The following is a 15,413-nucleotide window of genomic DNA, read 5'->3' on the forward strand; positions in this document are numbered from 1 at the left end:
CTGTAAAAATCAGATAAATAAAAGATGGAGTTAAGTATGAAACAGATAAATAAACAGACAATCATTAAGTTAACACTAAGGTTTGAGTTAAATTTCAAAGCCTTAACACATTTTTCTACCTAAGTATTTAAGGGATTCAGTGTTAGTAACACTTATGTTTATCGAGTATATTATTTACATAAGTATTTCTTGGTATAATTGTTTGATAAAAATAAGATTATTGAAATTAATCAATTATTCTCAATAATAAGTAATAAGTAATTTGTTACAAACTTAATAATAGTTAATCATTATCAATAATTTATTGATAAACTTTTATTTTACTTGACTTATCTGATTAAATTTCATATTAATTGACTTAATATCAATGGATTAAAAATAATAGTTATAATTTATATTTTTGTTTTTCATTAACATAATCTTTAAGTTTTGATTAAGTAACTTAAGTTACGTTTAATTAGGATTAGTTAAGTTTAGAATTAGTATTAATTTATTAAAGTTCAATTTGAATCAATCGTTAATAATGATAAATTATGATTTAATTATAGTAAAGTTAAGATTTTGACTAACGTTAAAACTAAGATGATTGAATTAAATTAAGGTTAATTTTTAAGGTTAGGTCTCATTTAGAGTATAGTTAAATTTTGAAGTTTTTACTTCAATTATTTACTAATTATTTAATTCAGTTTAGAATTTTAAGTTAATCAAATGTTAATAATTTCATTAGGATTTAGATTTAGTTTAACTTTAAGTTTAGTTGAAATGCTTTTTAAGTTAAACTAATTTTTAAGTTAAAAATATTTACAAAATAATTTTTTTAAAAGTTAAAATAGTTTTTAATAAATTTTTAAAATAATTTTCAAAATAAAATTATAAGTTAATTTTTAAAATTATTTTTTAAAATAGATTTTTGAGTTAATTTTCAAAATAATTATTTAAAATAGTTATATATATATATATATATAAGGATTTTAAAATAATGTTATTTTTTAAAAGAATAAATTATAAATAATTTTTAAGAGGATTTAAAATGATTTTTAAATAATTAAAAATACTTTAAAAATAATTTTTAAAAGGATTTTTAAAATAATTTTAAAAAGAATTTTTAAAATGATTTTTTTAAAAATAATTTTTAAAAGGATTTTTAAAATAATTAAAAATAATTTTAAAAAGGATTTTTAAAATGATTTTTTCAATAATTTAAAAGAATTTTTAAAATGATTTTTTTAAAAGAATTTTTAAAAGGATTTTTTAAATAATTCAAAAGAATTTTAGAAATAATTTTCAATAGGATTTTTAAAATGTTTTTTAAATAATTTTTAAAAGGATTTTTTAGAATAATTTTTTAAAATAATTTTTTAAAATAAATTTTTAAATAATCTTTTTAAAAGAATTTTTAAAATGTTTTTATAATAGAATTTTTAAAATGTTTATTTTAAATAATTTTAAAAGTATTTTTAAAATGTTTATTTAAAATAAATTTTAAAAGTGATTTTTTAAATAAATTTCAAAAGAATTTTTAAAAGTGATTTTTTTAATAATATTTAAAACATTTTTTAAAATAATTTTAAAATGATTTTTAAAATAATTTTTAAAACAGTTTTTTAAAAATAAATTTTAAAATATTTTTCAACTAATTTTTAAATCATTTTTTAAATAATTTTTAAAACATTTTTAAAAATAATTTTAAAAAGATTTTTAAACTAATTTTTAAAACATTTTTTAAAATAATTATTAAAATAATTTTTAAAACATTTTTTAAAATAATATTTAAATGATTTTTGAAATAATTTTTAAAACATTTTTTAAGATAATTTTTAAAATAACTTTTAAAAGAATTTATAAAATAATTTTTAAATCATTTTTTTAAAAAAATAAATTTTAAAAGATTTTTTAAATAATTTAAAAAAAAAATTAAAATAATTTTTAAAAGATTTTTTTTAATATAATTTTTAAAAGATTTTTAAATAATTTTTAATTTTTTTTTTAAAAATAAATTTTAAAAGATTTTTAAACTTTTTAAAATAATTTTTAAGTTAAAATAATTTTTAAAATAAAATTTTAAATTTACAGGATTTTTATGATAATTTTTTAAATAAAAATAATTTTTAAAATAATTTATATGATAATTTTTGAGATAAAAAAATTATTTTTAAAATAATTTTTAAGATAATTTTTGAAATAATTTTTAAGATAATTTTTGAATTTTTTTTTCCAAATAATTTTTAAGATAATTTTAAAAATAATTTTTATGTTAAAATAACTTTTAAGTTAAAATAAATTTTCAGTTAAAATAAATTTTAAAATAATTATTTTTTAAAATAATTTTTAAAATAATCATTTTTTAAAAAATAATTTTTAGAATAATTTTTAAGTTCAGATAAATTTCAAAATAATTTTTTTAAATTAGAAAGATTTTTAATTTAATTTAAATCTAATTTAATATAATTTTAGTTTAATTTAATTTTAATTTTTAATTTTAAATTTGATTTTGAATTTTTATTTCTTAGTCATCTCACCCGATCTAAATTTTCAACCAGGGAATCCTATAATTTTGTGAGATGAATTAGGTTTAGTTTTAGGGTTTTGTTTAACTTTGTGTTAGATTCAGGTTTAGCTTTGAGCTCAACAAATAGATATTTTTTGGATAAACTTCTGGGTTATGGTGAGTCACTTGGACATCATTAGAGTAACCATACCTTCGAGGTTTTTCAAATAGTCCTATCCACTGAATTTAATACAAAACCTTGGTTTAACTGGTTAAGATATGTAAATGGTAGCTTCGGTTAGTTCCACTTAGTCAAATGCACTAGGTCGAAGCCATATCTTCCTAGACATGCATAGACTAAGCTTCCCTAACGTACTATCATCCAAAGCTTTACCAGTACCGTTGGTCAAGTTAAACTATAATCCCTTTAAACTAGTCCTAATTACCCTATCGGGTAGGTTAGTTTATGGTTACTCTGTCGGGTAGATTAGTTTTGGAGGTGCCAGCTATTCTAGAGCTTCCCTTGAATTATTAATCCGATTTAGGTTTTAGTTTTGGTTAAGATTTGATGTTTAATTTGTAATTTAAGTTTTTAATTTTGAATTAATTAAATGGGACAAATTGTCCTTTTTTAAAAGAGTGTATTTAATGTTTAAGTTTTTATTAATTTATAATTTTAAATTAATTAAATTATTTAAATTATATCTCCTTAAAGGTTTATCTTTTATTAATTGTTAATTTTAAATTTTCTAGATTATCTTTGTTTAACATGTTATCTTTAACATTTAATTTTAAATTTGTTAAATTTAGTTTTGATTTTATCAAAGTGTTTGATTTTATCCTTATATTTTCTTTGTCTTTTAAGTTGATATGATTAGTTGAATTTATTAGATTAGTCTTGTTTTTAAAATTTAATTTTTTGTTAATTAAATTATCTTGGGGTTGGATAGGATTTTCTGAATTGATATTGTCTAGATTACTAAATAATTTATTAAGAAATTTATTAATTTTATCTAGATCAATATTGACTTTATCTTCATTATCATTTGAATTTTTAGTTTTATTTAAGTTTAAATTTGAATTGTTAATATTTAACTTTTCTGAATTTGTTAATTTATTTAAATTTTTGTGTAAAATAATATTTTGCATATTATTAGTTGAGTTTTTCTTAGAGGTAGAATCATTCAAGTTGATTTGATTATCATTTGAATTTTTAGGATTATTAATTATTTTTAAATTTTTTGAATTTTCTAAATTAATTAGATTTGTTTTATCAGATAATATCCTATGAGTATTTTTGCATGTATTATCAAATACACTATTTTCACATATATTTTCAGAAATATTAACAATATATTTTTTAAACTACTACTAGCAGGGGTATTTTGGTAAATATTATTAACCTTGAGCGTGACCCATAATTTAGTAGGTTTTTCGATTGGATTTGACTCGAGTCCAGATTTGATTTTGACTTGATCTTCTAGTTCCATCGGCTCCTCGTGAAGCTTGATCAACTGGGTCCAAAGCTCATGTGCATTCTTGTACTTTTCTAGTTTACATAAAACATTGTTAGGTAAAATATTACAAATAAGTTTACTTACATTTTCATTCAATTCTGTGTCCCGAGAAGGTTTTCTCAATATCAGCCACTTATCAAAATCTTGACTTCCTAAGAAACATTCCATTCTTCGCCTCTTGTAGTTGAAATCTTCTTGATCGTATGGTGGTGGTTCGTGGATGCTCTGCCTTTCTTGAATAGACATTGGTATACGAAAAAAAATAGACAAGAGGCAATTCTAAGACTTTGTCTTAGGGTAAGGAATGTGGGAGATAAGGAAATATGCGGAAAAAATTATTTTTTTTATAAATGAAATATTAATAAAATATTAATAAAAATATTATTACAAATTTTGAAAAATACACTATTTTGCTAATATTGACGAATGGTGAAAAGATGAAAATGACTTTTTCGAAAATGATTTTGGACGAGGAAAAATGAAAGGCGTAAGGATATTTTTTTTAAACCCAAACAATATCTATTTTACTTTTTAAAAAGAACCCCCTTTGCTCGATTGGTGGTTGCACCAATTATGGCGGTACCCACTCTGATACCACTTGTTGGATCGTGAAAGTCGATAGAGAGAGGGGTGAATATCGATTAAAAAGTCGAAACAAATATCAAGTACGCAGCGAAAAAAATAAAATAAAAGCAACGCTAACACAGGTAATTTTTTTACTTGGTTCGGAGCCTTGGTCGACTCATACTACAAGGCCCGCACTCATTGAGTGCTTTCGTTGGGCAATCCACTGGCAATTTAAAATATTACAAGTGAAATTACAATTGCTTTAAAGAAAGAATACTGACAACAATAAGGAATGAAAAAAGGCGCGTTGTCGGAGGAGCTTTCGCAGCATCGTAGGAGCGCAGCACGGTAGAGCAAGCGTTGGAAGATCTCGTTGTTCATTGTCCTTTGCTCCGGGGCTCACCCTCCTTATATAGGAGGCTCCGGGCGCTCGGATCCCTTCCGGGCGCCTGGAGTGTGACGTAGCCCAATCAACCATGAAGCTCCACGTAGCGAAGCGACGAGTAGATAATATTTGCACTCCGAGCGCTTGGATCCCTTCCGGGTGCCCGGACCACTCTTCTCCAAAAAGTCCTTCTCCTGCAAGAAAGAGTTAGTATAAGGCAAAATACAAATTATATTACCCTACAAAACAAGGTGTTAGCACAGTTATAATAAACAAACAGAGTATTAATTAGATTTCATCTCATCGAGACCGGAATCTAGTCAAGATCTCAACTTAGAGTTCCGAAATGGTTCTAAGTTGGATCGGCGCCTATGTTCCTTTCCGAGAATGCATCCTCACAGTCATTCCCCTCCAGTGACTTACCTCAACTTACCTGCCAGACGTCCAGTCAGCCCTTCGACCCGTCTGGACTTCGTGCCAGACGTCCGGTCAGCCCTTCGACCCGTCTGTACTTCGTGCCAGCTATCAGGTTAGACCGTCGACCTAGCTGGATTTCGTGTCAAACGTCAGGTCAGCCCGTTGACCCGTCTGGACTTCGTGCCAGCTATCAGGTCAGCTCGTCGACCTAGCTGGACTTCGTGCCAGACATCTTGTCAGCCCGTCGACCCGTCTGGGCTTCTCCTTCACACTTGGTTAAAGTGTTAGATCGCAATGAACCTAACTTAACCTACTTTGTCATTCATCAAAACTTGAGTTAGACCGTTAGTGCTAACCGCACCAACACGGTCAACACTGACCCACTTGGATTTTCATCTTCTTCCAACCTTCCCGTTGGACTTCCCCTACCTAACCTCTAATTAGGACTTCCCAATCAAGTATCTGGTCAAACTTGACCTACTTGACTCTTCTTCACATTAGACTGGTCACCCTTGACTAATGTCCCCAAACTGACGATTGCTCCTACAATCTCTATACATTATCAAAACAATCTTCATATATTGTCAAACATCAAAACTCACTCATTGCGACCCAAGCTTGAGTCAATTCAAGCTTAGTCAACCTGGTCAACCTTGACCTAGGGAAATTGCACCAACACAAGCAAATTAACGGTAACTGGATAATTGACGAAAATTTTAGAGGAGTGAATTCTAGGTCGTGAAAAGTCCAAGCAGGTCAAGGGTGATCGGATGCTTGGTGGAAATCCTGGAAAAAGAAACCCTAGGTGGTGAACAAGTCTTAGGGGAAAATTATTGGCAATATAATTAAAGTCTCATACTGAAAATACATAGAAAAGATCATGAGTTTAAAAAATAAAAAATATCTCTATTAGTATGAAATTTTTTAGATAGAGTTTAAAAATAAATCTATAAGTACTTAAGTCCATAATGAATAAATATGTGAATTATGGCCCTAACATAACTTTTCAATCTCTAACTATAATGGCATTACATAGAGCAAATAATAAAAAGATAGTTTTTATTGTGATAGTTCAATAACTTAGGCAATTTAGGGGGAAAAAAAAAAGGGAAAGATAGAGACTTTTTTTAAAAACCAAAGTATCCGACTCTTGTGCTCGATTAATCCTAGAGATGGATGACTTGATCCCACTCCCCGATCACTAGGTAAATTTAGAAAGCACAGATGGCTCTTAACGTGATGTTCCAATATCACCAATAGTTCGAGCACCACGAATATACACTGCATGAGAATGGAACCCTCAGTGCATGGGATAGCTTTCTGTCTCTTACCACTACACCAAATCTTGTGAGTTTGCATGTATATATGCCCTCATTGGTTGTATTAACATGTGGCAAAAGGCGATTCGCTCGTCCCCAGCGCCCCCGTCAACCCGTTCCTAGGCTAACACGGAGGAGGTAAATCACGGGTGACTACTAGCCATTAGTGTAAATAGCCAAGACATGGGGGAGATTATGCTCGGTCACGCCGAGTTTCAACCCCAAGACTTCATGTGACAATACCCCATATTTTAACCATCGCACCGTCCCGAGGGGACACTTGTTCAATGCCACCGTAATGATTGGAACTAACTAGGACCAATCAATCCAATTACCCCACTTTGTTCATTTTTGTCAATTGACTCATCCAACCTGAGTGGTTTGGTCCATCAAATCGACCCACTAACTCCTAATCGATATGACTTGCTTGCTTGGCCTATTTGATTCAATCAACATATTTGATTTTTTAATCTCATATAAGTTGACTAATTCACCTAGCCTTTTGGGACCATCAGTCCAACCTAACTAGCATGTCTAATCTATTGGATCCATCATACCTAATTGATCTGTTTAACCAAATTGATTGATCATTTAGTCAAATTGATCCAATCAATTAGCTTAATCTCGGCTCATCAATCCATCTTGTCATCTCATCCTGTCTTATCCATCTAACTTCTTTGGCTTGTTGAATTTACTTGCTCAACCTAATTTAATTTGTCTTGTTTGCTCATCCTATCTGTGTTTGGTCACCCACTTGATTTACTTATCTCATCTGACACATTTAACTCAACAATTCTTCTTTGCTAGCCCATATAGTCTAACTAAATAACTTGGTCGGCCTAACCTACATGTCATAGCTCGATTGTCCCACTTTCGTACGACCCAATCCACTCAATCAACTCGATCAGTCTCATCAAATCGACCCAATTAGCATAATCAACCCACTATATATACTTATATGTTATACTTGTGCCCCCGGATTATGGTACAACAGCAGAGTATGTTATTCAGGTATTCGTGGTTCGAACCCCAACTGTGATGAATTTGTAAAAAAAAAATCTCCAATTGAGACACACAACTAAAGGATGCTGGGCTCCTGAATTACCTGCTGCGAGCGCTTCCTGATTTATCCTAGTAGCCGATGGAAAACTTTCGTGAGACCGAGTCGATCATCTCAGACTCAACGTTACCTAACCTGATTAATCATTTTTTTTTTTATTATACTTGACTTAATTAATTTTTACAGCTAAATTTGTCCATATAATTCATGCCTTAATTATTTGAGAGGATGGAAATAAAATTGTAGAAAGATTTTCAAGGGGAATTTTTTTCTTATTTACTTAAAAAAATGGATGAATCATTTTTGTTTCTTTTTTTTACCTAACAGATTGACCGATTTATGAATCCATTTGAGGGTATTTTTTTTTTTTTTATCATTTTTGTTTTCGTCCAAGTCGGATCGAAAACAATTTCCTCCTGAATTTCTCCTAGTGCCGCATGAGGTTACCCTACAAGGCAGCGGGTTGCCGTGCATGGTTGCCCCACGGCCGCAACCACATGAGGCCGCACACGACCGCGGTTCTCTTTCTAGTTTTTTTTCTTGCCTTGCCTTCCATCTGATCAGTAGATCTTTTTCTTTTCTTTTTCCCTTTCTTTTCTTTTTCCTAACAATTTTTTCCCTTATAAATTCTTTTCCGTCTCCTTTTTATCATTTGGAGTAACAAACACATTAAATTGAAAAATAGAATAGACAAACATGCTAGACTCGGATAAAGAATAATATAGGTAAGAAATAAAAATATTACAATAAAATAGGAAATAATTATTTTTCTAAAAATTGAAATTAATAACTTTATAACCAATTAATTATATATTGTAATCAAATGTAGCAATATTTATGTAATGAAAATTCACAACATTGCAATCTAATAGCTATTCCTATAAAAGAATCAGTGCAACCCACAATTAATCAGAAAACCAAAACTCACCAACTCAATTCTTCTTTGAATCATAGCCCAACTTCTGTTGTCGTAGTAACTAGCAACAAGCCATTTGTCACTGAATTGCTTGAATAGAAATCCATTAATTCATTTTAATTATATATATATAGATATAGCCCAAACGCAGCTCTATAATATCATTACCAGTGTGTTTTGTACGTTCATATTTAAACATTAAAACTGTCTTAACTCAACTTTATGCAGACCCAATGAGGATTGAAACTTAAAACAGTGTATCAGAAATCAGCAACCCGTTCTCTTACTGAAAAAGAGTGGTCTATTAATTGACCTTCATAGATCAATTTAATGGTTATGTTCATATACTCCAACTGAAAATTTGTCAATATGGCCTTAAATATTTTTAAAAACAAGCAAATTTAATGGATCTGATGATATTAATTAGATCACTAGCTTGGAAAAGGATAAGGGATGTGTGTGATGAGACGATCCGTGAATTGGGATAATGCTTAATTAAAAAAAAATCACATGGATGCCACATGAATTAAAACTCACGGGAGAGGTGATGGACGGCTGCGATGCGACGATCCGCGAGGAGGTTCTTCATGGGTGCCTGTGGCGACGAAGGCGCGTGAAGTCACGTGGAGGAAATGACACGGGCAACGAGATATTCCACGTGCCGGCGCGCGCGCGACAGTCATTAATGCACGCGCACACAATTCCACGAGTCTGCCCGAACGTGGACACCCACTGGCCTCCATTATTCTGATGGGCCACCATCCGATCCTCCCACGTGGAGCCGGCCTGATCAAAGTGAAAACCATCCTGTAACTCCAAAATTAATCAAATCTAATTATCTTTACCATGTCACATTAATTATAGATATTAATTATAGATGATGCGTCTCCGGACTATATAGTGTTATGATTAGATATTCGTATTATCATATTTGAACACTAGCTACAATGTATAGAAATTTTTCTTTCAAATAAAAAATATAATTAAAAGATATTGAATTTATGAATTAATTATAATATGTGTTTCATGATTTATCTTAATGGTCAATACAAAATTTAATAGGATCAAATTAAACATTTTAAAAATAATGAATGAGACTAACTGAAATAATGCACTAATACTCTTCCGCTAGATTTAGTTACAGTATATTAATAAACAAAATTCTTCATAAATAGTGATGAGCCTATTTTTTATTCTTTTTTTTTTTTTAAGTGAAAGTAAACAAAGGTTATTTGCATACCAATCAAGTAACGATGTAGATGCTGAATAGCTTTATTAGTAGAGAAGAAGTGAGCCGTCATTTTAGCGGTATAAGTCTTAAAAGAGAATAAATCAAGAATATTTTATATCCATTAAAAATTCATCTCAAAATTTATTAGGGTAAATAACTTTATTATTATTTGTTATATGATCATGTACGAGCGCTGAGTCGATGGACGCTGGGGATGTGGCGATCTCTGCTATCCTCTGATGATGGTGTAGACCTCCGGTGAACCTACAAAGAAGCCGAGCCGGGAGGGATTTCCCGGCGACGACCCTCCGACGCTCAAGCCAGGCAGTGAAGAAGAAGAGGAGCAAAGTAACGCTACTGTGGCTATAGTGATGAGAATCGCATACCTCCTTCAAAGTCCGAGGGTCCTTATATAGGACTCCGGGGAGGTGCGGGCACGCTTCTCGATGCGTGTACGCTTCCCCAAACATACCTCAATAGGGTTGTGTCAGAAAAGCATGTCTGACGTCATTCCGCAATTGTCCGAGCATATCCCTGACGTGACGGTGGAAACTTCCACCATACGATACTCTGTCCGCTCTGGCCGCCGACCATACTGTTTGTCGGCGGCAGGTGTCTCAAGGATGATGTTACCAGCTGTCCCTTTTGTCCCTTTGTGCCTATTGCCTGTTCCCGGGCCGAGCGGACCGGTCGCTCGACGCTCATGGCTTCCGGGAATGCGCATACCTCGGACTGGGCGGGGAAGCCCTGCTCATGTGCTCGGATGGGATTGCGCCTTATTGTCCTGTGGCTCGGCCGAGCGGCCTGTCCGTTCGGCCCAGAGACTCTTTCACCTTGAGAATCGGAAACCCGACTCCTGGTGGGGCTGTCTTTCGTCCGGCCTGGGAGACTCTTGGCCGGATGTTCGGTCGACCGAATGCCAGTCCGCTCGGCATGACTTCTATCCGCTCGGCACGACCTTGGAGTTGACCCTCTTGACCATTGACCTCTACGTGTCGTTGACCTCTCGCTAACGAAGATTTCTCATCTTTACCACCGGATCACTATATATGTTGAATCTTCAAGAAATTTGATGCGACGACTGTATGAACGTTGGGTCTTTTATTGTATTATAGATAATGTATTGGGTTTCTATTTTATTTCTCTCGCCAATAGCATTTAAAGAATAACATTATTTACTATGGTATTCTATTTTAAAAATCGACATCAATAGAGTGTTTATTTTTAAAATTTAACATCACTATGCACTTATTTTAGGGTTTATGAAGCATTACTATTTTTTTTATGTTAATTTTTACAATACAGTACGATAATAGTATTATTCTTTAAAATCCAACAATATTATAATACAGCACCACAATGACGAGAGGAAAAAAAAAAGAGAAATCAAAAAGTTAATTGCTCCAATTAAGAATTTCAAAACGCCTCTTTGTTCAATTGTTGTATTATTTATCCTCTCTTTTTAGTTACTATTGAAATTTGTATAGAACCTTTTATTTCACATTGTTTAAGGTAAAAAAAAAATGGTGAAATTTGCTCATTTTTTATTAGTTCATTAATATAATTAGGAAGCTCCAAATCGGTATTGCGTTAATTCTATTCTATCTTCCAAGTCGAAGCTCCAAATCGAGCTCCTCGCCGCCTCCCTCGCTGACACTGATATCGCACAAAGTAATTGACTCCGACGAGCCCATTCCAACTCCGGCATTAACCGGACTCGACAAATAACTCGTCGGCGAAGCCAAGGCCGGCGCGACCACGGCGCCCGCGCCGATCGGGTAGACGAGAAATACACCTCCGCCGGCCGGGAACTCCGAGGGCGGCTGTCGTGGAATCACGATCGAATACGTCGGCGCCTCGGGCCTCTGCAGGCGGAGCAGGGCCCGGTCGCGCCGGTGGACGTTCATGTGCCCGCCTAGCGCCTGCGCCGACTTGAACTCGCGCCTGCAGAACGTGCAGGCGTACGAACGCGGCGGCCAGCAGTCGGACACGTCGGCGGCAGTGGCTCTGCCGCCGGCCCAATCCCACACGCTGAGCTTTTCTTTTTCCTCCGGCGAGGAGACGGTGCGATTGGAATAATACAGTCCGCCTTCCATGTCTATAGACTGCACTAATCTGAAACGTACATGCGATTAATATCAACTGCTAGCCTTTATTTATATAGCAATGTGATCTGTCGGTTCATCTGGTGCAACATGGGACAAAGAATGCCGCATCTTGGAATACATCACCAGCCATGGTTCCTATGTTAATGGAGTTCTATATTACTCATCGAGCTTAACTGGTTGTGGATCATTGACAGTTTAAATTATGAAATATTCTGAATGAAGCCAAACCCACTACATTGTCTGGAACGCTAGGGTTTTAATTCTGCGTCGACTTAGATATATATTCCTCTAAATTGTATGAGCTATGAATCTGTCGATTAAATTTGTATATATCTTCGAGCTAAATAGCTAATTAATATTGTATTATTCTTTGCCAACTTCATGGCAGTACGGCACTGCTGCAAGCACTCCCTTGATTGCACCGTTAAGCCTGCACTATCAAAGACGAGCTTGTTTCATGGCATATATAAAATATTTTTAAATGAAGCAGAATTAATTATATGTCATATATAATTAAAGTGCAGGCTATGTTAATATTTTAGTTCTACGTTCTTGATCATGTTGAATTAGTTTTGGATGAGATGATAAAATAATACAGTATGTCTCCGCTAAATGTTGTAGATTTGCAAAGATGATCTCTAGTGATAGTTCCCTAGAGATCATCGGACTATAATATAAAATCATTATATACAATGTAATTAAATTTTATTATAAATATATTTTATTTTATCAATTTCATTGAGATTAATTATTCAAAGTAGATTTAATTAATAAAAATATCTTAATAATATCATTGTTTTAACGGCAGATCAGAAGAGATGTGATGAGACAATTTTAAAGTATTTATCGATGTTATTATTTTTCTAATTTCACACTTGAATCATGTAAATGAGTATGTTAAGAACAACACATCGAACATGAGAGAACTCAAGACTAGAAAAAACTAATGGCTAGCTATATGGACATGTTCCAACTTCACTAATGGCTAACAAAGGCTGTTTTTTTGACCTCGACTCCTATAACATTTATATATACATTTATTTGAAGGTTTCCTTTCCCTCTGTTAAAGATTCAATTATATCCAATCTTGCAGAAAACAAGGCCTTTTTCCAGGGCTCACTAAACCATTCCACTAATTTTTATTAAGGATGCTGTGTGCTGATGCGACATCCCACCAACTCTTCTAATCAACCCACAATTTATGAACAAGATTCGGCTGTTAAAATTAGTTAATAAACTGTAAAAGACGAGTGCAACCAGAAAGTTACACAGCACATCGATCTATCAGTAATGCTTTGTCAAAGAGCACTAAAAAAAGTAGCTCGCCAAACTTTGTCCTGTCGCCCGTATGCAATTTGCAATGCCACAGACTGCTAGATTTTGTCATCCAAAATCTTAAAAGATTCACCACCTAAATCACAACCTAACCAGTACGTGAACCTGTAATTAATTATTAACTGCGCAACTGCCGGTCTTCCACGGGTGCTGAGAACGATCGACACCGGCCAAATAGCGACTGTTAATAATTAAGCAGGGTTAGTGAGCAGAAGACACCAAGAGAAAAGCTAAAAAAAAATGGAGCAATGGAGGAGGAGGAGATGAGGTCGAGAAGTGACTGGATGCAAAGTAAGCTTCCACTCACCTTTTCTTCTTCCTTTTCCTCTCTGTTGCATGATGCTGTGTTCAGCACCACGTAAAGGTGAATTCTTCTTCTTAAACTAAAGAATAGATCTTGGCAAACAAAAACGGAGAGGATTTTATTAATTATTACAACGAGTTTCTGATTACATTGCACCTGCTCCATCGATCTAAAGCTACTGCAACCGATCAGCTATGGTGCTCTAATTATTCGTCTGCTCTGTTTTCTTGGCTCTGTGGTTCCCAGCGCCGGCCTCTCCGGCTCAAGAAGCACTGAGTGCTGGGAAAGGCCTATGTGTACACGCGGTAGCTGTGGGGATTAGAATTCCAGCATTACGCTTCCGAAGGGAGCTCGGTGGGGAATGCCCTTCCGCCTCTTGGCGCTCGACGGCGGCGGGGTCGACGGGGTGAAGTTCTGGATGGCGTTGCTCTTCTCGCTGGTGCTTGAGTGCTCCGAGTCCGATCCTCCTCTCGATTTAATCTTCTTGTTGTGGTTGTCGTCGTTATACGAGGTGCCAGAGAGCTGGAATACGCAATTTGTCGAACAGTTGGTGGGTTGGGTCATCTAGTCGAAGAGGAAACAGAAAAACAAAAATGGAAATTTGTGGGAGCTAGATTGGAGGGTGACCTTGCAGCCGAGGGAGCAGAAACGGAAGGAGTCAACGAGGCTGCGGTCACAGACCTCGCAGGTCCTGGTGACGCCCTTGCCGGGCCGCGGCTGAGGGCGCTCGTTCAGGAAGACGACGCGGGCGCTGTTGATGATGTAGGTTTGCACGCCGCTGATGTCCAGCACCTTTTGGATCTCCGACACCCTGATCACGTCGTGGTACGACGACCGCCTTATCTGCGAAATCGAGTGTTAAAAAAAAAGGCATTTTTATGCCGGGGACGACGAAATCAGGCAAAGAGAAAGAGGCGATGGTCGATCGATCTGTACCTGGATGGCGTGGTGGTCGCGGTGAGCGAGTACGCAGACGGAGCAAAGAGCGCCGTCCGTGCAATCGAGGCAGTACATGTTGCACTCGCTCCGGTGGGAATGAACCGCGTGCTTCTTGCATTGCACGAAGAAGCTAGTCGACAGCAGCGGCCGCAGCCACGGCGGCCACCGGTGCTCCTCCCGCCCACCGCCTCCCTGTTCCATTCCCTACATCGACAAAGCCCCCATTTTTTTTTTTTTTTCACAACACGACGACCAATCAATCTCTCTCCTCGGAAAAGAAAACAGAAAAACAGAAAAACAAACAAACTCACCATGCCTCCCCTGTTCTTGATTCCAAGCTCTTTGAACGGCGAATCTTGATTGACAGCCACCTGAATCATCGAGAGAAGAGGCGCGGAGCGGATTGGGAAGGAGAGCAACAGTGTGAGCGAGGCTAGAAAAGGAGTCCTTTTGTAGACTTCTCGGACAGAGTAGCGGAGAGATGAGGTCGAGAACGAGAGGGGGTTAAAAGATGCGTTGAATGCAAGGAAGCCGCCTTCATTCGTGCTTCTTCCTGTCGCCGTCATCTCTGTCTTTTTCTTCCCATTTTTTTTTCCCCCTTCCATTATTCCCTCATCCAAAAATACGATAAAACATTTAAAAATACCAATCAATATGTGAAAATTCAAACAATCTTTTCAAACAAATTTAATTGCCAGGCCAGGTCAAAATTGGACGCCTCCCCCTTTGGACTTCTCTTCCAAGCTCCTTTCAGCAAAGTACAAACAGACGCTAATGGCGTGACCCTGTGGAGCACTTGGATTACGACTAATTAATCTTTCTCCACT

General features: G+C 34.6%; 2 protein-coding genes across 2 annotated transcripts; both read right to left on the bottom strand.

Annotated features, from left to right (window-relative positions):
• Positions 1-11,501: 11,501 nt before the first annotated feature.
• LOC121986867 (transcriptional regulator SUPERMAN-like) lies at positions 11,502-11,996 on the bottom strand. Its single transcript, XM_042540798.1, has one exon. It carries the CDS (start codon positions 11,994-11,996, stop codon positions 11,502-11,504), a length of 495 nt encoding a protein of 164 aa, XP_042396732.1.
• Positions 11,997-13,740: 1,744 nt separating this feature from the next.
• On the bottom strand, positions 13,741-15,167 carry LOC121985185. Its single transcript, XM_042538481.1, has 4 exons — positions 14,898-15,167; positions 14,584-14,790; positions 14,275-14,490; positions 13,741-14,169 (listed from the first exon to the last, which is right to left on the bottom strand). Exons 1-4 carry the CDS (start codon positions 15,150-15,152, stop codon positions 13,966-13,968), a joined length of 882 nt encoding a protein of 293 aa, XP_042394415.1. The 5' UTR covers positions 15,153-15,167; the 3' UTR covers positions 13,741-13,965.
• Positions 15,168-15,413: the final 246 nt, after the last annotated feature.

This window comes from Zingiber officinale, chromosome 5B (assembly GCF_018446385.1).
Source record: "Zingiber officinale cultivar Zhangliang chromosome 5B, Zo_v1.1, whole genome shotgun sequence".
In the NCBI taxonomy this organism is placed as follows: Eukaryota; Viridiplantae; Streptophyta; class Magnoliopsida; order Zingiberales; family Zingiberaceae; genus Zingiber; species Zingiber officinale.

Coding starts and splice junctions, on each gene's coding strand:
- LOC121986867 (XM_042540798.1), bottom strand. CDS start 11,996: ATGGAAGGCGGACTGTATTATTCCAATCGCACCGTCTCCTCGCCGGAG.
- LOC121985185 (XM_042538481.1), bottom strand. CDS start 15,152: ATGACGGCGACAGGAAGAAGCACGAATGAAGGCGGCTTCCTTGCATTC. Junction 14,791..14,897: donor TCAAGAACAGGGGAGGCATG/GTGAGTTTGTTT, acceptor TTGTCGATGTAG/GGAATGGAACAGGGAGGCGG. Junction 14,170..14,274: donor TCTGCTCCCTCGGCTGCAAG/GTCACCCTCCAA, acceptor TGCGTATTCCAG/CTCTCTGGCACCTCGTATAA.